This window comes from Petaurus breviceps, unplaced genomic scaffold, assembly GCF_028583685.1.
Source record: "Petaurus breviceps papuanus isolate PSGF00001 unplaced genomic scaffold, PetGlider_PUasm1.0 225, whole genome shotgun sequence".
Classification (NCBI taxonomy): Eukaryota; Metazoa; Chordata; class Mammalia; order Diprotodontia; family Petauridae; genus Petaurus; species Petaurus breviceps.
The window spans coordinates 20,548,733-20,575,874 of record NW_027185889.1 but is presented as its reverse complement, the minus strand read 5'-3'; the positions used below and the strand labels follow the sequence as shown (position 1 = coordinate 20,575,874).

At 38.0% G+C, this 27,142-nt stretch overlaps 1 protein-coding gene across 1 annotated transcript in view; it reads left to right on the top strand.

The window, feature by feature from the left end:
- The window catches only part of ANKS1B (ankyrin repeat and sterile alpha motif domain containing 1B), a 1,399,804-nt gene that overhangs the window by 460,945 nt on the left and 911,717 nt on the right, over positions 1-27,142 (top strand). The window contains exon 11 of the mRNA XM_069095213.1: positions 10,935-11,071. Within this exon, the coding sequence (XP_068951314.1) occupies positions 10,935-11,071 (137 nt within the window). The remainder of the gene's footprint in view (positions 1-10,934; positions 11,072-27,142) is intronic.

The window sequence follows — 27,142 nt, the reverse complement described above, 5'->3', positions numbered from 1 at the left end:
ATCCATACTGGATTCTTATATTCCCTCTTATTCATTCCCTCATCATCCTCCTTAACAAATACCTCATGCCCATTTTCTACATTTTCTCCCATTTCTTCTTTAAGACCTCTCTTACTCTGCTCCTCTTTCCTTATAACCCTTACTAACTTTGCTACCTTATTTTGGGGCAGATGTCATTGCCTTTTTGGTCTCTTTCTCCTTTCATTCTCTACTTCAGAAGCTGGTGCAGCCATGCCTATCCATCTGTCTTCCTGACATCTACTTGGGCAGTTTATAGATATTTGTCCTTCTTCTGCAGTTTATAAGATATATGTCCTTCTTCTGCCACATTGCTAGGCAAAATGGTGTGACTATGCTAGACCCATGTAATTTGTTGATTAGTTTGGCTTAACTCAAAGCGATTAATTAATCTCTCCCTGTTTTTCTCTTTTCTTTGTTGTTACAAGAGAAGGTTTGCTGGATATGTGAGGAAAGATAGATAAATTCAGAAATGAAGATGTAATGTGTAAAACTAAAAGGTTCTTCTTGGCAACTTCATAGACTCCAAAGGTTTTAATGATCATCTCCATACATGTTTCAAGTTCTTTATAGGTCCCTCACAAATCCCACATCACCACTTTCCTGTTACTCATTTCAACATGTGTCTTAAAACTCAGCATGCTTAAAATAGAAGTCAGTTTTCTCCATCTAAACAATCCTTTCTTCCAGACTTGACAGATGAGAACAATTGAGACCCAGATAAGTGAACCAATCAACTTGCCTTAGTACATTTTATGTTCAAGTCATAATTTTAGAGGAGGAAGGGACTTGAGAGGCCATCTAATCCAAGCCTTTCATTTTTACAGTTGAAGAAGCTGAGGTCCAGAGAGGGATGAAGTGGCTTGTGAAAGACCAAATAGGAGGTATATAGTAAAGTGATTTGAATGCTGGTCCTCTGACTCTATGCCTAGAACTCTTTCCATTGTATTCTACAGAATTCTGTTTTTCTGACTCCTAACCTAGCTCTCTTATATATTAGGAAAGCACATAAAACAAAAATTAGCATTGATATGTGATCCAGAGGTCATGAGGTATATAGTTAAACCTGAAGCAACCACAGTACCCATAAGAATATCTTCTACTTCTTTCCCCCTTTCATATATCACTTGCAAGGAACATCCTTAGAACCTTCTAAATTTTGGAGGAAAGAAGAAAGAAAACTCACTGATGCTAGTCATCTGTGGGAAAAAGATATCTATCATTAAGAATTCACAAATGGCAAGATGTCAGATCCAGCATATTATCACGAATTGTCTTTTGAGTACTGGTTCTCTTTGAATCACTGGTGCCAGTAGGGCATTGGAAAAAAATATGCAAAACAAGTCATGGTCACCCTAGCAATGACTGATATAATGTATACAGGTCAAGTTATAATTTCATTATCTCTTGTTGATATTCTGGTTTCTAAATCTATACATAGACTCAAAAGGAAAAGAAAACGGAAAAACTCTCCAAGAACCTTGATGTAGAGTTAAAAACCCAGTTCTGCTGCTTTACTACATGAGTAATCCTGGGCAATCACTTTGGTACCTTATTTTACTATTCTTTAAAATGAAGAAGTTGGGGGACGGAGTCAAGATGACAGAGTAGAAACAGGACTTCCTCAGGGCTCCCACTCCCACCTCCTCCAATTCATGTAAAAGGTGACTGTGAAGAAACATTGGACTTACAGAACCCACAAAATGACACAGAGGCTCTAACCTCCTACTGAGGACAGCCTGGCAGGCCAGCAGGAAGTGACCAGCACAGCGCTTTGTGAGCAGGGTCCAGCCCTGCTCCAGCCAGAGGTTTTAGACTTGGGTGGGCCTGACCAGCCGCTGGCTGGAGGGACTTCAGATCACCAGCAGCTATGGTGGTTTCCAGAATTATCAGCCCATAGAGGCTAAGGAAAAAAGTGAGATGTCAGTGCAATGTGGACTTTGGGATCCAGTAGTTCAGGAGTGTGGTCAGACTTTGCCCCCAGGGCAAGAAGCAGCTGAGGCCCAGTGGCCAGGCAACTGCAGCCACATGGCAACTTCAGCTCCTGGCCTGCAGATTGTAGGGGGATCAAACAACCAGTCTGAGGGTTAATTGCTCTTGCTTTAACATGCTTGGATCTGGGTAGCCATCTAGGGTGGAGGACCTGGGGTATGTGACCAGCTTGACAGAACATGTGGAAGCTTCAGAAAGAGCACCCAACTAATACCTGCGGCAGCTGAGAAAACTCCAGTGACTGGTACAAATCCTCCCCTTTACGTAGCAGAGTCCTACTGTGGCAAAACCTCTAAAGTCAAGTAATTAAGGGGCAACATGAGCAAACGAGGGAAGCAAAGCAAGCAGAGCAACCCAACTTTACACTCCTGTTTTGGGGACAAAAAGGATCAAAGTATGGAATAGGAGGAAGACAGTGAAGTCAGAACTCCTGCACCAAAAGCTTCCAAGAAAAATGGGAGCTGGTTACAGGCCATAGAAGAGCTTAAAAAGGATTTTGAAAACCTAATAAAAGAAGTGGAGGAAAAATTGGGGAGAGAAATGAGAACAATGCAAGAAAATTATGAAATGAGAGTCAACAACATGACTGAAGAAAATAACACCTTAAAAATAGACTAACTCAAATGGCAAAAGAGGCTCAAAAAGGCAATAAGGAGAAGAATATCTTAAAAAATCAAATTTTCCAGATGGAAAATAAATCTCAAAAGCTCATTGAAGAGAATCATTCCTTCAGAATTAGATTGGAGCAAATGGAAGCTAGTGACTTTATGAGAAATCAAGATATTATTAAACAGATCCAAACAAATGAAAAAATAGAAGGCAATGTGAAATATCTCATTGGGAAAACCACTGACCTGGAAAATAGATCCAGGAGAGATAATTTAAAAATTATTGGGCTACCTGAAAGCCATGATCAAAAAAGAACCTAGAAATCATCCTTCAAGAAATTCTCAAGGAAAATTGTCCTGATATATTAGAACCAGAGGGCAAAATAGAGGCTGAAACAATCCATCTGATCACCTCCTGAAAATGATCCCAAAAAGAAAACTCCTAGGAATATTATAGCCAGGTTCTGGAATTCCCAGATCAAGGAGAAAATATTACAAGCAGCCAGGAAGAAACAATTTGAATATTGTGGAAACACAATCAGGATGACACAGGATCTGGCAGTTTCCACACTGAGGGATTGCAGGGCTTGGAATATGATGTTCCTGAGGTCAAAGGAGCTGGGATTAAAATCAAGAATCACCTACCCAGCAAAACATGAGTATCATGTTTCAGGGGAAAATAAAGTCATTTAGTGGAATAGAGGACTTTCAAACATTTTTGATGAAAAAATCAGAGTTGAGTAGAAAATTTGACATTCAGATACAAGAAGCAAGAGAAGCATGATAAGGCAAAAAAGAAATCAAAAGGAACTTGTCAAAGTTGCACTATTTACATCCCTACAAGGAACAATGGTAATTGTAACTGATGAAACTTTCCTCAGTATGAGAATAGTTGGAAGGAATAGAAATGCATATATATATACATATATATGTCTATATAGGAGGGTATATAGGCATATGAATACATATGTGAACGTGTGTGTATATGTGTACAGGTATACATAGATACAGGGCACAGGACCAATTTAATAGGAAGGTATGATACTTAAAAGGTGATATTAAAAGTTGAGAGAGGAATATGATGAGAGGAGATGGGGAGAGACAGACTGGGGTAAACTTGGGGCGGTTAGGTGGTTCAGTGAATAGAGCACTGGCCCTGTAGTCAGGAGGACCTGAGTTCAAATCCAACCTCAGACAGTTAACACAAAAAAAGTAGACATGTGACCTTGGACAAGTCACTCAACCCCAATTGTCATCCAAAAAGCAAAAAAAAAAATGGGGTAAACTTTCTTATATAGAAGAAGCAAGGGAAAATGGTTACAATGGAGGGGAAGAACAGGAAGGCAAAAGGGAATGGATCAACCTTATTCTCATTGAATTTGGCTTAGGGAGGGAATGAAATACACACTAAATAGGGTATTTCACCCTACAGGAGAGTAGGGGGGAAGGGGATGAGAGGGGGATGATGGAAGGGAGAGCAGGCTAGGGGGGAGGGAAGTTGGAAGCACTCACTTTTGATAAGGGATAGGATCAAAGTAGAGAATAGAACAAGAGGAAGGTGGGATAGGAGGGAAGGAAATATAGTCAGTCTTTTACAATATATCTACTATATTATTGTTTTGCATTAGCCACACATGTACAACCTATACTGAACTGCTTATCTTCCCAGTAAGGGTGGGTGACAAAGGAGGAAGGGAATGAATCTGGAATTTAATTTTAAAATCAAATGTTTATATATATATATTATATATATATATACTATTAATATTATTTTACATGTAACTGGGAAATAAGACATAGAGGAACTAGCGCATATAGATCCACCGTGCCCTACTGGAAAGTCGGAAGAGGTACAGGAGAAGATATGGGAGAGAGCAGATTGTAGGAGGGGATATCCAGTGGGATTGCTGTTTTGCGGTGGTGGGTAGGGGGAAAAATGGGGAGAAAATTTATAACAAAATGTTGCAGAAATGAATGATGTAAACTAGATGTTAATAGAGCGTTTGCTTAAAAAAATAGATAAGTAAAATGAAGAAGTTGGACCAATGCGGGTCAAGCCCATTTTCAGCTCTAAATGTACGATCCTTCAAAATACTGATATAGATTGAGGCAGCAAGGTATGGTGGAAAGTATGCTCAATTTTGAGTCAGAGGACCTTGCTTTGAACTCAGGCTTGATCATCTTTTGGCTATGGTGGTGTTTGTGAAGTCTCTCACCATCTATGAACTTCATATCATTGGTATACACAAGGAGGGGTGACTAGATGGTCTTTGAGGTTCCTTACAGTTCTAAATCTGTGTTCTTATCATCCTATGAAAGGAGCAGATATGAAACCTTTTGCCCATTAGGCCATTAAGATAGCCTTTCAACTGGACTGTTCCTGTAGATGCTTCTCCTTCCAAATCATTGAATACATCCTGACCCCATGTGAACCTTCTTTCATTCCATGACTATTGTCAGCAAGTGGAGTAATGGAGCGTGTGGAATGATGGAATGTGTGGAATGAAAAAGCAAGTAGGGTACTGCTGAATTTAGGGATCAGGAAAACTCAATTCCATGTCTTAGATCCTTGCTAGATTCATGACTCTAGGCAAATCACTTAGTCTCTATATGTACCTCAGTCAGTTTCCTGTAATTTATCTCAGACAGAGTGGTACCATAGAAAGAGCACTGGGCTTGAAGTCACAAGACCCCAGTTCAAATCCTAGCTCCTCTGCTTACTATCTGTGTGACCTTAGGCAAGTTATCTCTTCTCTGGAACTCAGCTTCCTCAGCTGTAAAATGGTCTGGTTGGCCTAGATGGCTTCAAATGTGCCTTCTATATCTAAGTGTATGATCTCATAAATAATGGATATGGAGTTTCTAAACTAGTTCACTATAATGATGGAATCACTGATTTTTCCTTTCTTTTATCAAACTGGTCAGATGTGTTGATTGTATTTCATTTCCTTCACGGTTAAACCACAAATGATTTGCCACTTCTTTCCAAGTGAACTCTCACACATAAGTCTACATAATGCCCCTGAAATGTATTGGCTTCTCTTCCCACTTTTGCTTATGACACCTTTCCCATATGGAATGACTCCTTGATCCTATCCTAATACTACTTATCTTTCAAGGTACAGCTCAAATGCTTTTCCCTCTAGTAACCTGTTCTAGTGCATAGTGATCTCTTCCTATTCCCAACTTGCATAGCAGTTGTCATATGCCCTACCCATTGCTATGGTATATTACATTTATTACTATTTAGCTAGTAGTACAGTTAATAGAATGTTCCACTTGAAGTAAAAAAGATTTGAGTTCAAATTCTGCCTTAGACACTTATTAGTTATGTGACTCTGGATGAGTGACTTAATCTCACTTTTCCCCTGTATTCTCTTCTGTAAAACAGGGATAATAATAACACCTGCCTCATGAGGCTGTTGTGAGGGTCAAATGATATACTCTGTGTAAAGTGATTTGAAAAGCTATTATGCAAGCTATTATGCTCAGCGATACAATGGCCTAAGACAGTTCTGAAGGACTTAGGAAAAATGCTGTCCATCCCTAGAGAAAGAATTAATGATGCCTGAATGCAGACAGAACCATACTTTTTCTTTATTTTCCTTATTTTTCTTGGGGTTATTTTGTCTGTTTTTTCTTTCACAACATGACTAACATGGCAATATGTTTTGCAAAAAACTGCAAGCTCTTATAACTGTCTTGCATGTATGCCTTATGATTCCTATTGTATGAGGTTTTCATTTTTTCCCTACTTGGGTTTATGGATGTTCATCCATATGCTCCCAGAAGAACCTAACTATAAACAGGATTTCTGTTTACAAAATAGTGGATTTGAGTTCAGGTATAGGCTATGGCTGTAGAGCAGAATGAAGTAAGATGGCCCCTCCTGCCCCTTTAGAGTTGAAAGTTATCATTGACTTCAGACATTTGACGGGCTGCCATATGGAAGAGGGATTAGCCTTATTCTGTTCAGTCCCAGAGGGCATAACTAGGATGAAGGGAAGAAAGTCACAGACAGGTGTATTTCAGCCTGATATATGGAAGAAATTGCTCAAGATGAGAACTGACCAAAAGTGGAATGGAATGCCTTGGGAAGTAATAAGTTTTGGGTCACTGAAGGTATTCAAACAGAGCCTGGTTGACTGTCTCAGACTCTGGAGAAGGGACTCACGTATGGTTCAGGAAGATGGATTATATAGCTCTGAAATTCTTTGAATGTATAAATTTGATAATTTTTTTGTTTTGCCATCATAATCATTTCCATATATACCTCTTACCATCTACAGTGCACCAAGTATAATGAGTCTTTCCTTTTAACAAAGACATTGTTAAGTAAAGCCAATCAATATGGTACACGTGTCTAATGATAAATGCAGCATCCTGCAGCACTCTGCCCCTGCCTCTCCACTAAAAGGAAGTAGGTGATCAAATCTTACATTCATAGGTATAGTGATGGAGTTGGCCTCAGAGGCAATTTATTCGAACCTTCCAATTTCTATGATGAGGAAACTGACACCCAAAGGGATTAAACCACTACTCTGAGATTACACTAGTGATAAGTGGCAGAATCAGGATTCGAACTTAGGTCCTTTGATTTGAAACTCTATTCTCTTCCTACTCCCCAATATTTCAGGTTGGGTGCAATATTCCCCAATGGGTGGTCACTAATTATTTTTGTTTTCAAAAGTGTTAATTAATAATAATTAATTAGACATAGATGGAAATTCAGGTTTTAAACATCCATGGTCATAAGATGCCGAGAAGCATCCCTGTAGAATTTTAATTAAAGAATTTCTAACTACTCCATAATTGAGAAGCAGATATTTAGAGAATATTTCCTCTCCTCTCAAGTGTTGTCAACTTTCCAAATTTGAATGGTTTGCGTGCTGAGGCTTTAATATAACTTAAATGAATAATACATAACATCCCGCTGATTTGGCCAGTTAACAGTTGTGTGATCTACCAAGCATAAGTAGAGGCAGTTAGGTAGAATGAAAAGAAAATGGGACTTGGTGACAGCAGACCAACTCCAATATTTGCTATCTATGTGGCTGTGGATGAATCACAACTTCTCTGAGCTTCAGGTCTCTCATATGTAAAATGGGGAGAATAATACTTATAGTACCAATCTCAAAGGGTTGTTGTGAGCATCATTTTGGACATCATATAACTGTCATTGTTAGAAGTCCCAGTTTGCCTTCATATTAGGAGTAAGTTTATTTAGTCCTTTGCCCATAATAGGATATTCCATCCCAGCCGATTCTCAATGGTTTTACATTCTACCACAACCTGCTATGATTATCAGTCTTTTTTTTTTTAGACACATTCATTTTTTATTGTTTCTTGTTGCTCAAGGAAACTTTGAAAAACCACCTTGAAAAGACATTTAACAATAACAACAAATAACTGTATTTACATAGTACTTTAAGATTTGCAAGGCATTTAACAAATATTGCATTTGGTTATCTCAACTTAGGGAGGTGAGTTTTGTTATTCCTTATTTCTAATAAGGATATTGAGGCAGAGATTAACTGATTTAACTAACTTCACATCCCTGTGTCTCAAGTGGGATTTGAACTCAGGTCTTCCAGACTTCAGATCTAGCACTCCTTCAACTTCACTATCTAGTTGCCTCTTATGTTTGAGGGATTATGTGATCTTACCAACATGAAGTGGCATCAGGAATGATAGGCGACTTCACACAAGTCTTGTCATCCATATATTAGGATGTAATGATAGTAGTGCCGAACATGGCATCCAAGGATCCACATTACATGCCAAGTGTGTAGAGTTGGAAGGGACCTTAGATGGCATCTTAAACTACCTTGCTTTGTAAATTGGGGAATTATGACTCCGAGACTGATAGACTTGGTCAAGGCCAACCTGGTCATGACAGAGCTGAACTTGGAACCCCCTTATTATGCTCCCACACGCAGTGCTCATCCTACTTACTGTGTCACCACACTTAAGTGAAGGTCATTAGCTGCATGATCCTTGGACAAGTTACTACTTCTCTGAACCTCTGCTGCTCATCTGTGAATTCTTATTATTAATGATAATAATTATGCTTGTGCTCACTAGCTTTCAGGGTTGCTGTGAGGATGGCTCTTGGTAATCCTTAAGTTACTATATGAAAGTGATCTACAGTTATTATTTCAGGCTCTTCTTGACTCAGTGATCCATTCCAGTGTCTAAGAAAAGTGTCAAAGGACGTAGTTGGAAGGCCATGGTAGGAGGAGTTTCTACTCTGTGAATTCCCTACACAGATGGATTTCACGAGTCTGGCTTTAAAAATCATCTGAAAAATCACTATTGTTTAGTAAGATGCAAATCAAAACAACTCTGAGGTACCAAATCATACCTATCAGATTGGCTAACCTGACAAAAAAGGAAAATGATAAATGTTGAAGGAGATGTGGGAAAGTTAAAACACTAATTCATCATTGGCGGATCTGTGAGCTAATCCAATAATTCTAGAGAGCAATTTGGAACTATACTTGAAGTGCTATAAAAATGTTGCATACTCTTTGACCCAGCAATACCACCTCTAGGGATATATCCCAAAGAGATAATTAAAATGGGAAAGGACCCACATGTACAAAAATATTTATAGCAGCTTTTTTCGTGATGGCCAAGAACTGGAAATTGAGGGGATGCCCACCAACTGGGGAATGAATGAACAAGTTGTGGTATATGAACGTAATGGAATACTATTGTGCTATAAGAAATGATGATCAGGCAGAGTTCAGAAAAACCTAGAAAGACTTATATGAAGTAATACTGAGTGAAGTGAGAAGAACCAGGGGAATGTTATACACAGTAGTAGCCACAGTATTCGAGGACTGATTTTGATAGATTTAACCCTTCTTAGCAATGCAAGGACCTAAAAAAATTTCAAAGGACTCATGAAGGAAAATGCCATCCACATCCAAAGAAAGAACTATGGAGGCTGAATGCAGAGTGAAGCAGACTATTTTCTTAGTTTTTTCTTTCTCATGGTTTCTCTCACTCATTATAATTCTTCTATATAATATAACAAATGTGAAAATAGGAATGTATATGTAGAGCCCATATTGGATTGCATGCCATCTTGTGGAGGGGGGAAGGAGAAAGGTGGAGAAAATGTAAAATGTATGGAAGTGAATGTTGAAAACTAGGAATAAATAAATTAACTTAAAAATCATCTGAGAAATGAAGAGATAACTCATATTGAAAACATGTCACAAATCAGTGAAGCAAAAGGCAGGTTGATATATCTTTTAAAAATTATTTTGATAGAAGATAGGAACTAGGTTTGTGGTTGACATAGATACCTCTTGGGTGAAGAAGTTTTTCAATATGTAGCATTTTTTGTTTTTTTTTATCAACTTATAGATTTAATGGTGGCAGGTAAGATAGTCATTAAAGGACTTGTCAGGATCCCCAAACTGGTGGGTATCAGAAACTGGACATAAACCTAGCTCTTGCTGTTTCTCTAGCCACTATGTCCTAGCTGCATGACATTCATTTTTGATAATTCAATTTTAACATGTTATTTGTTTCTAAATAAGCCCCTCCTACCTTCCCTACTCAACCATCCATGCCTTGGAATAAACATTTTAAAAATAAAGAGGAAAAAATGCAAACAGCACATCAATGGTGTATGATAAAATATGTGATAACCTATACTCTAGTCCCCCTCCCCCTATTCTGCAAAGGAGGAGGAGAAATACATTTTCTCTAGTCTTCTCCAGAGGCCAAACATTCATAATTTTATGGTCTTCACTGTTGTGTTTTGGTTGATATTTCAGTTATGTTTTTATGTTTACATTGTTGATAGCATGGTGTGAATAAATTTTCTAGAACTGCTTAATTTTCTCTTTGTCAGTTCATAAAATATTCCCCAGGGTTCTCTGAAATTATCTTATTCTTCATTCATTTTATAATATCCCCTTTTATTCATGTACTAGAATTTGTTGAGGCATTCCCTAATCAATGAGTCTGCATCTTTTAGGGGATTAGGTTCTATCATCCATATCAGCCCTGGGGTATTTGTATCTATTTTGAATGAGGTCATCATTCAGCTCTGATTCCTCTTAGAATCTCAGAACTAGACCATAAGGGGATAGACATTTACCAACTAAAATTGGGACAAAACATCTAATAATGATATTGGTGAAACTCACCATTCAGGGGTTCAAACATCCCTCATTTTATGGCTTCAAAGATGACCAGTGTGCAACTGAAATCTGAATTCCCATCCTTGACATAATCCCAGACATTAGAAAGTAAGTGAAGTAATTAAGTTCATGGCCATTCTATTTTTGTTTGCAGATAACGCATCTCAGGTAGCAATCACAGCTCCAGGAAGCGGTAGCCATAGAAACAGCTCAACAGGCCCCACACCTGATTGCTCACCTCCATCTCCTGACACTGCCCTGAAAAATATTGTCAAAGTGATACGACCTCAGGTAAGTGCCCAGATATGAGCACCTGAGTCTGTGCCCAAGACCCATAGATAATATAGAGACAACCTCCAGTATTGTTGAGTATTTAAGTTAATGTCCGATGAAAAGAAAAGACCATATGTTCCTAAGAACTTATATCTTAGAGGTTCTTATAATCCATCCCCATAATTTTATAGGTGAGAAAACTTGATTCTTAGAAGGTCTAAGGCTTCATTTCGAAATCCTCTCTGGGTAATCAGGGAGAAAGGAAAGTACTTATTCCTGTGTTAAAAGGTATGGGAAACTTAAAAAAAATTGTAACAATATTACAAAACTAATTATGAAGGTAAGTAGTAATTGGTATAGTGCATAGAGAGGCAGCCTCAGAGTCAAGGAAGACATGAGTTCTGCCTATGCCTCTGATACATGTGAACTATGTGGATCTGGGCAAGTCATTTTTTATCTTGATACCGCCTTTGTAGATCTGCATTGATTGAGGGAGTTTCTGTCCTGGAATTTCCCTATACCAATGAAATTACAGATTTGGACCAAAAGAAAAGGAAAAGAAAAAAGAAATTCTGTCCAATCTTTTAATTATTACCTTTTCTTCCATTATTTCCTATTTCTTTATTTCTGTATCTTTCTAGATTTGTTCTCTAATTTGAGGGTAAATCTAAAGTGCCATTGAAAGTAATTGTTTATGGAGAAGAAAACCCTCAAATTTTTTATGTATATATGGGAAAGCCTCAGATTAGATCTCTAATAATTTAGGTGTATATGTGAAGAATAAATAAAATGAATTTTAAATATAATTTATAAAGTATGCAGTATATACATATATTTCCATGAAATGTATGTATTTGTACATATATTTCTATGAAATATGTGCATTTATATATATACAGTTGGGGGTGTATAATCTTGAATATCTTCCCAACCTCAGTTTTCTCTGCTATTCTCCTTTCCTTGGTTTCATTCTCCTCTCCTTTCTCTGTCCTTTGACTCTGTGTATTCCTTGCTCTCCCCCCTTGTCTTCTTTGTTGGGTTTCCCAGTAGGCGGCTTGCAGGCAGGCTTTAGAAATATCATTGGGACAAGCTGTTCTGTGATATTTCATTGAAAATAGAACTTACAAAGCTGTTTGCATCTTGCTGCTGCCAACAGATGGACCCGGCACATTGAATTGGTGGTGTGCTCTACCTCACTCCTTCTGAATGGATCTCCTCAAATCCAAGGGTGGGCGGAGGAAAGAGGGGAGGAATTTTGATTCTAATCGGAATCATTCAGCATTGCCTTAGATGTACAGAACCAGCAGCTGCTATCAGCCAATTTCAGGACAAGGCTCTCTTTTCAAGGCTGCTTTGGTCAAAATGAGCAATGGGGTGCTCGGTACCTTTAACATTCTCAGTATGGCATCAACTGGATGGATGTGTGTTACTCAGCATGTGGGACTTCTGTTCATAGCTGAGAACAGCTTTCCAGAGATGGAATTTACAGGGGCATATCTTCGAGAGAGTCATGCCATTGGATTATTTCCCCAGATTGGGGGGAGCTGGTGAGGGAAGGAGCAGGGGACAAAGACCAGATATACAGTTTACTCCCATCTTCACAAGAGTGGGGAGGACATCCCATCAGATTCAGCACTAGAGGTTAAAGGGTAGCAATGATATTGCATTATCTGCAAATGCTTTCAAGAACGTGGTAGGATAGGATGGAATAGAACAGAATCATAGATTTTAAGGGACCTTAGAGGCCATTGCTTCCAGCCCTTTCGTTCTATATATGAAGAAACCTGAGGCACAGGGAAGTAAAGTTACATGTCTAGGTTCATACAACTAGTTAGCATCAGTGGTGGGAACCGAACCTAAATATTCTTGATTCTAAGTTCAGTGCCCAGGCTGAGAACAGAGCAGAAAACAATGGACTGAGTTACTAGGGAAAGGATTGGGAAGGGACAGAACGGGATGGAATATTGGAGATTAAAGTACTCTTAAAAAGCATGGAACCCAACCCCTTAGTTCTATTCCCAAAGAACATGAGGTTCAGAGAAGGCATATGACTTACTCATGATTACCTAATTTCAGAGTCAGGACAATTCATGCTTCCTGTTCCTTTCCATTATACCATGCTGTTTCTCCCAATCAAGAATAAGTCAACAAGTATTTATAAGAGTTTGTTGATTTTGATGCTGTTTCTATTGCTGAGAGCCCACTTGGTGGCCAGCACTCTTGAAATAGAAGGTAAAATCAGCAAATGTCTTGTAAATCAGGATTTTGGAAAATTGTTGTTCAGTTGTGTCTGACACTGTGACCCCATTTAGGGTTTTGGCAAAACTGTGGTTTGCCAATTCCTTCTATAGCTCACTTTATGAATGAGGAACTGAGGCAAACAGAGTGAAATGGCATGTTCAGAGTCACACACTTATTAAGTGTCTGAGTCTGGATTGGAAGTCAGGAAGATGAGTCTTCCTGAATGCAGTCCTGGTGATCCTAGCTGACCTTTAAAAAATTAGCATTTATTGTTCAAAAAAACCCAACAACAACAAAAACTAATGTCTTGCCAAAAGCAGGACCTCTCTTCCCCTACTCCCTTTCCTCTCCCAATTATTTGATGCAGCAAATCTAAATTCCTTGAAAGTCATCCAGCATCACTTGTTATTTAGTCTATGCTAAGCAATTATATCAGGACCTATAAATTAGCAATTTTTTGGATGGGGCCTCCTGTGATTTCATTGGTAATGCAGCTGGAACACTTGTTGAAGAAATTCTTAATTAATATGTATGGGCACCTTCTTAACAACTTAAAGATTTTCCTTGATCACAGAAAAAATTAAATGACTTGTCCAGGGTCACACAGTCAATATGTGACAGAAATGGGATTTAAGGCCTGGTCTTCCTAATTCTCAGACTTTGCCATTAACCCATCATCATAAGCTTATTTTATATTTTGAAAATTCTGAAGTGGAGCAAACAGGAATCCAGACACTTCAGTTTTCACATCAACTTTATCTCCTGTCCATCTTTTAGTCTTCTCTATGTTAAAGGAACACCTCATACACTTTCTCTGTGGGATATTGTGAAGGAGACTCAATGGATTATGGTGGAAAAAGCATTGGATTTGGCTTGAGAGAGAGAGAGGCCCTGGACAGAAATCCTAGCTCTTCTACATGATATATTTCTGTCCTTGGACAAGTAAATGACTTTTGTCTCTTTGACTCGGTTTCCTCAGCTGTAAAATAAAGGCTTTGAATTCAATGGATTCTAAAATGTCTTCCAGTCACAAATCTCTTCTCCTAGGATAGAAGATGTTTTTCCTTGAAATATTTGAGAGTTTCAATGGGATGGCTAGGTGGCACAGTGAATAGAGTACCGGCCTTAGTGTCAGGAAGATCTGAGTTCAAATCCAGCCTCAGACACTTAACACTTACTAGCTGTTTGGCCTCAGGCAAGTCACTTAACCTCAACTGCCCTGCCTTTCCCCCTCCAAAAAAAAAGAAAAGAAAAGAGAGAGAGAGAGAGAGACACACACACACACACACACAGAGAGAGAGAGAGAGAGAGAGAGAGAGAGTTTCACACAGGGCCACATCAGAAAATCATGAGGGTAACAATTTATTCTCACCATCACTACCTAGCGACATGTCTTTCACTTAATAAGTAAAAAAGGACCTAATGACTTCATCAGGAAAATGTACCTGCCTTAGAAAATAAATCATTTGGGCTGTAATTAGCAATTCTATAGCACTGCTTCCCAGGAAGGGAGTTGTGGTCCTTTCCTCTCCTTCTTGATAGTCTTTATTAACATGTGACTTGCATTTCCTCACTACTTTTTTATTTGAAAGATTGTGCCATTGTACCAGAGAGAAAGGAGAGTGGTTGTTGTTGGGTTAGAGTCAAAGCCTTGGAGGGGAGAAGAGACAGCATGTTTTTCCAAGTTTACAGGTGTGTTAGGGATTTGAAAAGTTCAGATAAATTATTGGATAATATATTTAAGGCATTATTCTTTGATGGAAGATTTCAGTGTGTGGAATAAAAGTTTGGCTCAGCCAAACTTAGTTCTCTAATGAAAAATCTAAGAAGTATAAAATTTCCGTTTATGGATCCAAATGCAGTATAATTTGCTAATAAGTATTATTGACCTTCATAAGGGCAAAATATTTCATGGCATTCAGAGTATTCAAGTTAGCACTCTATCTGTAAATAGGATGCTGATTTATAAATTTATTATTCTTCCCTGAGGAATATTGGCTGATATTCAGTCTAATTACTTGGGAAGAATTGTAAAAAGTAAGAGATAGAAGAGTTATTTCATTCATCATACATGTGAATTCACCAAAGGAAATTCACAAATGAATAAAATATATATTGTTTTTAAAAAACTATTGATTCACAGTTCTTTGACTTTGGGCAATTCACTTTGTTTCCCTGGATCTCAGTTTCCCTTCCTGTAAAATGAAAGGGTTGGACTAAATGACCTCTGAGTTTCCTTCCAGCTCTAAATCTTTGATCCTATATGATTCTGGCTTCAAATTCCACTTCTGATATTTACTACCTCCATGACACTGGATGAGTTATTTCATTTCTTAGACTTGAGTTCCTCATGTGCATAATGAAAGGGTCGTATGTTTTTTTCTAGATGTCCTCTGAGGTCCTTTTCCACTTCACATGTCTGATCCTATGATGCAAATAGTAACTGAAAGGAGAGGAAAGGGGAACAGAATAGAGTAAGGATGGGGTATATTGCATTGGAGTGGAAATAAGGTTGCATTTATATGGTCAAGTGACTTGTTAGTATGTGGATTTCCCAGGAACTGGAATCTTTAAAAGAAATTATTTGGGATCTTCCATTGAGTTGGTTTTATTTAACCAAACCAATAACATATCACCTCTACTTTTCAGCTACACATCATGTATTTGTTCATTTCTTCTTTGCTTTGTCCTCTCTCCTTTACTTTTGATTTTGTAAATGTAATATTTAACAGAAAATGTTATTACTTCAGCTGATAATAAATATGAAAGATTTATATGGACCAGGGAATGTAGCTCCTGGGGTGTCTTTGCAGTTCAAAGATCTCTGTTCCTGAGTCAGGGCCATATGTTTACATTGGGAAAAGAACAATGTCACCTTTGCCTCCATTGACTTGCCCCAATCTCTTGCTTCCAGTAAAGAGACATGAGTCACTTTGGCATTGATGATGACTTTCCTCAGCTGTTAGTGCCTCAATTACTGATCCAGTGGCATCAGTTCAAGGAACTGCTCTCTCCTGTGCTTTAATTCACCCTGTTGATCATCTATGTCCCCTTGTACATATTCCTTTAAAAATGAAAAATTTGCTTTCCTTTTTTTTTAAGCTTCAGTATCTTAGATTTGGAGTTGGAAAGGAAATTTGGAGAACATCCAGTTTCTTGGGAACTTAAAGAATGAATTAAAATCATCAAGGTGAATTAAGAAAAAAAAGCATAATGCTAGAGGTACCTAGTAGACAGGACACTGGAACATGAGTTAGGATCAAGATGCAAATTCACCTCCAAACTCAATTGTTTGGAGCTGCTTGGTCCACAGAAGGTCAATTCTTATTTGAACTTTAGTTTAGTCACCTGTAAAATGAGAGGGTTGGTTTCTTTTGGCTCTAAATCTAGGATTCTATGAAAATATCCAGGACCAGTGAAATGAGGGGTCAGCTAGGTAAATGAGTGGATAGAGCACTGGGAATGGAGTCAGGAAAGCCTGAGTTTAAATCCATCCTCAGATCCTTACTACCTATGTGATTCTGGACAAGTCACTTAACCCTGCTTGCTTCAGTTTCATCATCTGTAAAATGAGCTGGAGAAGGAAATGCACTTCCATACCTAAGGGGGTAGTAAAGAATCAGACGTGACTGAAATGACTAAACAACAAAGTGAAACAAGAGCTCTGTTGTATTATTCACCAGGGAGGCTACATCTATATATGCCTAGTTCTGGACAACTCAGTTTGGGAAATTAATCAAGAGATGATCTAGAGAGGGCCACCTAGGTTGATGGAGAGTCATATGACCCATGCCATTTATATGTTGGTGGGAGATACAGTGGTTTCTTGGCCTAGAGATAGGAAAACTTGGGGGGGGGGTTGGTAGCTATCTATCTGCAAGAATTTTAAGAGTTCTCATATTGAAGAGGGTTTTGTTTGATACTTCTTAGTTCCAAAGCACAGAAATAGGAAGAAGAAATTGTAGAGAGCAAATTGGGGCACCATATAAGGAAACATTTCTTTTTTTTTTACTTTTTATTTATTTAATTAATTTATTTGTTTACTTTTAGTTTACAGGATTCAATTCCACAATTCCTTGAGTCTCACATTTTGTTCCCTTCCCTCTCCTCCCCCCATGGCAGCATATAGTCAAGTATAGGATCTGTAAATACTTTCACATTATACATTAGTCAGGTTATAGAGACGGATTGTATCAGATGGAATGAAAAATGGTAAAGAGGACATAAAACCAAACAATAAAAGGAAAAAGATCAGGTATTTTGCTTCCATCTGGATATAAACTCAGTTCTTTCTAGTTCTTTCTCTGGATGCACACATTTCTCTCCATCATGAGTCTTTTGGGATTGACTTATATCACTGCATTGCTGAGAAGAGTCCAGTCTATCAAAGCTGGTCATCACACATAAGTTGTGTCTGTAATTGTGTACAAATTTCTCCTGGTTCTACTCTTCTCACTCAGCATCAGTTAGTATAAGCCTCTCCAGGTAAATATGAAGACCATCTGCTCCTCGTTTCTTACAGCAAAATAGTACTCCATAACATGCATATACCACAAGTTGCTCAGCCATTCCCCGATTGATGGACACCCCTTTAATTTCCAATTCTTTGCCACCACAAAAAAGCTTCTATAAACATTTTTGTTTATTGTTTTTTGTTTATTGTTTATTTTGTTTTTTGTTCCTCCCACTTCTATGATCTCTTTGGGATATAACCCTAGGAATGGTATTGCTGGGTCAAAGGATATGAAAGTATTTACAGCCCTTTAGGAATAATTCCAGATTGTTCTCCAGAAAGGCTGGATCAGTTCACAACTCCACCAGCAATGCATTAGTGTTCCAATTTGCCCACATCCTCTCCAGCATTTTTCATTTTCTTGTTTTGTCATCGTAGCCAATCTGACTGGTGAGATGTGGTGGAAACATTTTTTCATAATTGTATCTGTCCAGCAGTAGAATGGGTTGCAGTGGAAGAAGGTGCCATTTCCCAAGGCAGCTTGGGATGTCATCTTTTGTAGTATTGAAGAATGTCTCAGGGCCACTGTGAATTTCATAATAGGTAATCTTTTCTTGTTGGGATTTTAAAGGTGATTTTGCTGGTTTTCTACGATCCTATTTCCATCTGCAATAAGCTAATTATATCCATTTTCATTGATTGTCCCTGATGTCAGTATCTCTAGCACTCAGCTCAGTGTCTAGCAAACAGTATAGATTTAATAAAGGCTTGTTGATTGATTGGTTAAGGACAAAGACTCATTTTTATTTTAGTTTCTATAAAGTCTCACATAAAGCTTTATATATAGTTGATACTAAACATGAGCTTATCAAATTCAACCGAATTTTCCATATTTACTGTAATAATCTCAATTTTAGCTCTCCCTCATTTATTGCCATAGATCAGCATTGTCTCTCAATTAATTTCTTTCCTGTATCTGGAACATTGAATTGTGATGGACACTTCAGGGTTATCAGTCACATATGTCAAGTTTAAAAATAAGAAGGTTGAGTGGGTATAGAAGAAGTGAAAGCATTTAGCTCCAAGAAACAGGAAATTATAAGTAGAGACTTTTAGATAATATATTCAAAGAAAAAACAGGGCAAGGTTAATGGCAAAAAATGATAATTTTTAAAAAAAATTATATTCTTTTTGAAACTTTCATGTGTTTTAATAATACTGATGTATGCATTTATAACCCTTTAACTTTGGCAGTAAACTTTATGAGTATCATCTTATTTAAGCTAAATAACAACCCTATGAGGTAAGCCCTACTACTGCTATTAACCCCACTTTATGGATGATGAAACTGAGGTGAAGAAAGGTTATGTAACTTGCCTAGGGTGACCCAGTTATTAGGTATCAGATTTTTCCAATTTACAATCAAAATCTTGCCCCTCACACATAGAAAACATCCAAGTAAGTCCTTTAATCTCTCCAGGCTATTCTTTGTTTCTCTGTAAAATAAGGAGGTTACACAAGATGACCTAAACAGCATACTAAAAAGCAGAAACATCACTTTGTTGACAAAGGTTCATATAGTCAAAGCTATGGTTTTTCCATTAGTAATATATGACTGAGAGTTGGACTATAAGGAAAGGTGAGCACCCCTGAATTAAGTTTTTTTGAATTCTGGTGCTAGATAAGACTTTTGAGAGTCCCCTAGACTAGAAAGAGATTAAATCAGTCAATACTTTAAAAAATTAACCGATCTTACGTGATATATCAAGAAAAGGTCCAAATGGGTACATGATTTAGATATAAAGGTTGATACCATAAGCAAATTAAGAGAGCAAGAAATAATTTACCTGTCACATCTATGGAGAAGTGAAGAATTTATAGCCAAACAAGAGATATAGAACATTATGAAATGCAAAATGGATGATTTTGGTTACATTAAATTAAAAAGTTTTGTGCAGCAAACCCATTGCAACCAAGATTAGAAGAGAAACACAAAGCTGGAAAACAATTTTTACACCCAGTGTCTCTGACAAAGGCCTTATTTCTAAAACATATCAAGAACCAAGTCAAATTTATAAGAATACAAGTCATTCCCCAATTGACAAATGGTCAAAGGATATGAACAGGTGGTTTTCAGAAGAAGAAATTAAAGCTATCTATAGTGATATGTAAAAATTCTCTAAATTACTGCTGATTAGAGAAATGCAAGTTAAAACAACTCTGAGGTACCACCTTACATCTACCAGATTGACTAATATAAAAAAAATGAGAATGACAAATGTGGGAGAACATGTGGGAAAATTGAAACATTAATATTCCAATTAGTGAAGTTGTGAACTGATCCAATCATTCTGGAAAGCAATTTGGAACTAATGCCCAAAGGGCTATAAAACTATGCCTACCCTTTTATCCAGCAATATCACTATTAGGTCTGTATCTCAAAGAGGTCATAGAAAGGGAAAAGGACTTACATGTACAAAATATTTATAGCAGCTCTTTTATTTGTGGCCAAGAATTGGAAATTGAGGTGATGGCCATAGATTGGGGAATGGTGAACAAGTTGTGGTTTATGAATGAAATGGAATACTATTGTTCTATATGAAATGATTAGCAGAAGAGTTTAGAAAATCCTAGAAAGACTTATATGAACTGATTCTAGGTGAAGTGAGCAGAACCAGGAGAACATTGTACACTGTAATAGCAACATTGTGTGATGACCAACTTTGATAGCTTTAATTCTCAGCAGTACAATGATCTAAGCCAATTCCAAAAGATTCATGATGGAAAATGCTATCCACGTCCATGGAAAGAACTATGTAGTCTGAACACTAAATGAAGAATACCATTTTCTTTCCTCCTTTGTTTTTGCTTTTTCTTTTTCATGGTTTTTCCCTTTTGTTCTGATTCTTCTTTCACAACATGACTAATGTGGAAATATGCTGAATATGATTGTACATGTATAACCTATATCGGATTGCATGCCATCTTGGGGAGGGTGGAGGGAGGTAGAAAAAAATTTGGAACTCAAAATCTTGTAAAAGTGAATGTTGAAAAGTAAAAAAAGGAAAATTAACTGACTATTCATTGGAAGGACAAATACTGAAGTTGATGGCTAAATATTTGACTACATAATGTGAAGACAGGATTCATTGGAAAAGACTCAGGTGCTGGAAGGAATGAAGGCAGAAAGAGAAGGTGATAGAGGATAAGATCAATAGACAGTGTCATGAAAGCAACACGCATGAGCTTGGACTGACTTCAGGATACTGTAGAGGACATAGCCTGTGCTATGGTCCATGTGGTCACAAAGAATCAGGAATGACTGAACAACAAGAAAAAGATGACCTAACTTGAACCAGTGGTCCTTTGATTCTAAAGTCACCAGCCTATTCACTATTTCATGTTCTCTCACTATTTTGAGCATTTTTAGGTAAGAGATGGCCTGGAAAAATAAGCTAATAATTGCAATGAAAATAGCATATTTTGTACCAATAGAAAATAAAAGGTTTTCAGCCACGAGGATAAGAAATGTCTGTTCTCCTTTTAGAAGGATAAAACTAATACATGTTTAAATTATGAGTCACAAAAGATGCAATTGGGGATATTCAGTTTGACTGACAAGGGAAAAAAGAGATTCTCATTATCTTTTTAATTTTTGGTTGGGACTGAGTCATCCACAAGAAAATTGTCAAAAAGAAAATTGTGAGAAAAAAAAGTTTAGAGGAAAGGAAATTGTGATATGCAAGAGTGGGAAAAGGTAGATGGAAGAATTGTGTTTGAGAGGGGTCCGGTGACAAGGATAAATTGGAATGGAAGAGAGAGCATGGGAGGGGGAGTGATGCTGGACTCCACTCCTATCAGGAAGGTGAAAAACCCTATTGGCACACATTGGTGGGACAGTATGCTCCCTTTAGCCTGGAATTCCTGCCTTGGCTATTCCCCTGAAGACTGGACTGGATACTAGAAATGAGACCCTGGTCTGCGCCTGGAGTCTGAACCAGTAAATGTGTAAATGAGTTGTAAATGTGAGCTGGGCAGCTAGCTGGTCAGTGGATAGAGTGCCAGGTTTGAATTAGGAAGACCTGAGTTTAAATGCAGCCTCAGACACTTACTAGCTGTGTGACCCTGGACAAGTTACTTAACCCTGTTTGCCTCAATTTCCCCCTCTGTAAAGTGAACAGCAAACCATTTCAGTATCTCTGCCAAGAAAACCCCACATGGGGCCCTGAAGAATCAGACATGATTGAAAATCTAAATAATAAGAAGAAGGATAGTGTGCTTGGAGTAGTATACCTTCAATTCAGCTAATTACATAATCTGTCCAAAAACAGTATGATCCTTAGCATTCTCTGCTCCCCTTTTTTGCGATTCCCATCATTGCTAGAGAAATGGAAAGGGACCATTCAGAACCATGGGTCATTTGTGCAGTTTTCTTTGTTTCTTGGGTTGCCATGGCCAGTCCAAGGGGCATGAGGCTCTGTATGCTTAAACCACTGGTCATCTCACTGTTCTCTTACTGTCTGTACTCAGAAACCTGCTAACAAGGTGGGTATAGTGTATAGGGTAGAGAAGCAGCATAGAATAGCTGAAATAGTGCTGGGTTTTGAGTCAAAGGTTCTGGGTTCAGATCCAGGCTCTGTCATTTACTCTCTGCATGAACCTGGATAAGTTTCTTTGCTTCTCTGTGCCTTATTTTCCTTATGTGTAAAATGAGGGGATTGGACTGCATGGCCTCTGGGATTCCTTCTAACTCTATGGTCCTATAATCTCAAGTTCTTAATTAAGCAAATGGTAAAAAATAAATGGCACATAAATATGGAATAGTATTACTGTCTTAAATATGTCTTTTGTGATACATCTAAATTTTGTGGGTCCTCACTTTCCTTATCTATAAAATAAGGCACCTGAACTAATAATAATAATAGCTAACACTTATGTGCCAATTACTATGCCGAGCACTTTATAATTGTTACCTCATTTGAGATTCATAACAACCCCCAGAGGTAGGTGCTATTATCCCATTTTATAGATGAGGAAACTGAGGCAAAGAGAAGTAAAGTAGCTTTGCCTATGGTCACACAGTTAATAAGGGTCAGAGGCCAGATTTGAACTCTAGCCCAGGGCTTTATTCATAGGGTAATTTATTTTCCCTGTACTAGATGTCATTTAAGGACCTTTCCATCTCTGTAATCCATGAATTCATGATCCTAAATAACTTCTTCTCCCTGTACCTCAGTTTTCTGATCTGTATAATGAGGGTGCCTTATTAGATGGCCTTGGAGTTCCCTTCTAGTTCTCCGTCTATGATTGTGTCACCTTCCTGAGCCTCATATTCCTCATCAGTATAATAAAGGAGCTGTGCTGGGTAGCCACAGAAGTCCCTTCCAATTGACGCTCCTAGAATTCTACAGACATTTAAGTGACAATGTAAAGATTTTAAAAAATCTTTCTCTCACCTTCATCTACCTCCTATAAGTGTTTACAAATTGTGACTCTTGCTGCTGTGGTTTTTTTTTTTCATTGTGACTCCTGCTGCTGTGATTTCTTTCCTGTTGCCATGGATTTCCTTTTGGCATCAGCTTTCGAGTGGCTCAGAGAAGACTTTTTGGGATTGTTCAGAAATTTCTAAGAATGAGCCTCTCTCTCCCCAAACAACCTCCCCCACCCTAAGCACAGCACTGACCCTCTTTTCCACTCTACCTCTCTCCATCCACTTCTAGCCCTGGTAGACTAGAGATGATGGCTAGAGAAACAAACACTTTTCCTACTTTCTCTCTTGATTTTTCTCCTTCTAGCCTGCATTTTTATTGTCTTCAACACTAAGTTGCTTTTGTGTACAGCTCATCTTAGTGAGGGTCTCAGGGAACCAACAGCCCGCCCACTCTCCCCAGCTGCACACATTTTAGAATCATCTAAGGAAAGAGCTAGGCTAGATCTATGGAAGAATATGGACCAGAGGACGGGTGGGAAACCTGCGTGCAGTCACCAAAATAGTCAGTGAAACTCTGTGGTGCAAAGGGGTGATGGGGGAGGGATGCACACAATAGCTTCAAATCTTGGAAGATTTAAAGGGATGCCATATTGGTAATAAGACTTTAGATTTCTTTAGTTTGAACCTTAAAGGAGAACCAGAAGCAAAAGGTGAAGATTCTAAAGAGGCCAAGTAGAGTTTGGAGTTAAAAACTGTTTTTAACAGTTAAAGCTATCAGGGCAGCTAGATGGCACAGTGGATGGAGCCCCAGCCCTGAAGTCAGGAGGACCTGAATTCAAATTCTGCCTCAGACACTTACTAACTATGTGACCCTGGGCAAGTCACTTAACCCTAATTGCTTTCTCCAAAACAATTAAAGCTATCCCTAACTGGCCTAGACTAACTTGAGAGGCAGTGAGCTCCAGTTGTGCTGGACACAAGGAACACCTCCTTGGAGCTCCTTCAGAAAAAGAATAGTAATACTGTGGAGGAAGATGTTGGTCCTGTCCAATTGGGGCTAGACTTTGAACTCTGAAGGTCTTTCCTACTCTTCCAGTTTCTTCTTCTTGACAATCTCCTGGAAAAATTATCAACCTGACATGATTCATTTCTTCTTTTTCTTTAAAAAACATATGAATGCTTTATGTCTTTACAACCCCTTTGTGCCTTAATACCCCCATTCTCCCACCTTGTTGAACCATCCCTTGGACAAAGAAGAAAAAAGAAAAAAAGTTCAGCAAAACCCGCTGACACATAAACCATTCTTGACAATATTTACAATATTCTACACACATAACTTTCCACCTCTGCAAAGAAGGGAGGGAGGCATGTTTTCTCAATTCTTCATTGGGTTCAGACTTAATAATTTGATATATTTTGCCTCTGTTTTACTTTCTTTTCTTAGAAATACTTTTTCTTATAACTTTTATCACCTGCATTTCCCAGAACCCCTTCTATTCTTCTGAGAGTGCCATGCTTTATTAGAAAGAAATTAAAAATAGGGGGAAAACAGCTGAACAAAATGAACCTTTTAAGAAGTTCAAAATCACATATAGTATTATACACCCAGAAGAATTCCCCCCGCCCCAGTACCATTTCTATGAAGAATCAAGAGGAAATACCTTCTCATATTCCTTCTCTGGGGACAAGCTTGTTGAAAATTTCATAGCATCCCACAGTTATTTTATTGGTGATCTAGCCATTTGCATTGTTGTGGGCACTGGGGTGATGTAGCGAGTTCAAATTTGGCCTCAGATACTTACTAGCTGTGCGTCCTGCACATGCCACTTAATTCTGTTTGCCTCAGTTTCCTCATCTGTAAAATGAGATGTAAAAGGAAATGGTAAACCACTCCAGTATCTTTGCCAAGAAAACTCCACCTGGGGACACAGAGAGTCAGACACATCTAAAATGACTCAATAACAACATAATTGTGCCTGTGATTCTGCTTCCTTCCCTTTGAATGAAATCACCTAAGTTTTCTTACTCCTTTGTTCATTTTTAACAAAGGTTTGTTCAATGCCTACTTTATATAAATTTATCCATGCTATGGACTGTAGGGTATATTGATTTAAAAAAAAAAACCCATAGCTTCTGGTTTAGATAAGGTGTTACTCCTCTAGGAACTTATGAACAAGTAGGGGAAGAAAGACATATAAACAAGTGGTGCCAATACAAAACATTATAAAGTAAGGCCAAAGAACTGATCCAAACAGTCATGTCAAGAATGATCATAGTACTCTACAGTTATAGCATCACACATTGCTAGAGATCTGAGCCATCTGATTCAGTGTGCTAATTTTTCTGGTGAGGAAACTGTGACCCAGAAAAGGGAATCTTTGACCCAAAGCTGAAAGGAAGCGTAGAGTCTTTTAGTCTAACTACTTCATTTACAGATGAAAATTTTTTGAAGTCAACTGAGATCTGGAAAGGGAAATTGACTAAAGATGGTAGATCTGGGGTTGGCAGGAAATTTATCATTATCTAGTATAACATTCTAATCTTACAGATGAGGAAGTGTTTTTAAAAGGAAACTAAAACCCAGAAAAAGGAAGTAAATTAGGATCATTAAGCTAGAGCTGAAAGAAACCCTAGAAAAATTGAGCCTAGCCAGATGTCTTAATTTTGTAGGTGGGGAAAAAAATCAAAAGGGAGATTGAGACCCAGAAAAGTTACTTCGGATCATAGCCCTAGGGCTACAAGGGAACTTGGAGGTCATCTAATCAAATTCTTTCATTTTAAAGATGAAAAAATTGAGGCACAGAGAGGGGATGTTGCTGGGCCAAGCTCATACAGGTAGCAGCAGAGCTAGTATTCGAACCCAAGACTTCAGACTTCATAGTTAGTAATAAATATTAAAGAGAGGTCAAAAAATAGAAAAGAGTCCAGTTACATTATAAAGGACAGATTAGCTTTCAGTAGGTAAACATATAGTAAACATATAGGGCTATTGATGGCAGAGTAAAAAAATATGAAGCAAGGTCCAGAAGCACAAAGGCGTATTTGGAGATAAATATATTTGCATGAGAAATGATGGAAGAAATATCTGGAAAGAAAGAAAGGAGCCAGATTGTGGAATGCCTGGAATGCCAGGTGAAGAATCTTAGTATTGGAAGGGACCTCAGAGACCATGTGATCCACTGAGTACCTGAGCAAGAATCCCTCTACAAAATCCCCAAGAAGTAGGCACACAGCCTTCTGAAAGACCTCCAGATAGGGAGGCATTGACTAGTCAAGTCAACATACATGTATTAATATACTATTAATTATTAATCTTATTTATTATTAATTGTTAATCTTATCAGTAACTTATCACAGGCCACTTTGCTAAACACAGTGAAAAAGACATCTCTTCAGGTAGCACTTTGAGAAAACTTTAATTGTTAAGAATTTTTGCCATAAGTATCTCCTAAATTCAGTTTGAAATCTGCCCCTTTCTGCACCTATCACCCATTGCTCTTCATTCTGCTTTTTTTAGTGTGTACATGTAACCAGCAGAACAAATATAAAACTGTCTTCATTCTGATATCCATTCAAATACTTGAAGACAGTTATCATGTCTCCTATTCCCAGTCTTCTCTTTTCTCCATTAAATGCCCTTAATTACTTTAACTAATCCTATCTGGTATGATCTCTAGAACTTTTACCATTCTAGGTATACTCTTTTAAATGCTCTCCATCTTGTCAACATCCTTTGTAAAATGTGACCACCAGGACTGAGTATGTTCCTCCAGATGTTTTCTGGGTCAACAGAATCTAGTGTGGCAAGGAGAAGTTTGGGAACTTACTGTCTACTAGGTAGACAACAGGAACCTAGAAGAAAGAAGCCAAAAAAAAAAGTTTTTAAGACTAAGACAAAAAAAGATAGGATTTCACTTCCTCATTTCCACAACAGCTACACATCTCTTCCTCCTTCTGTGTAGTG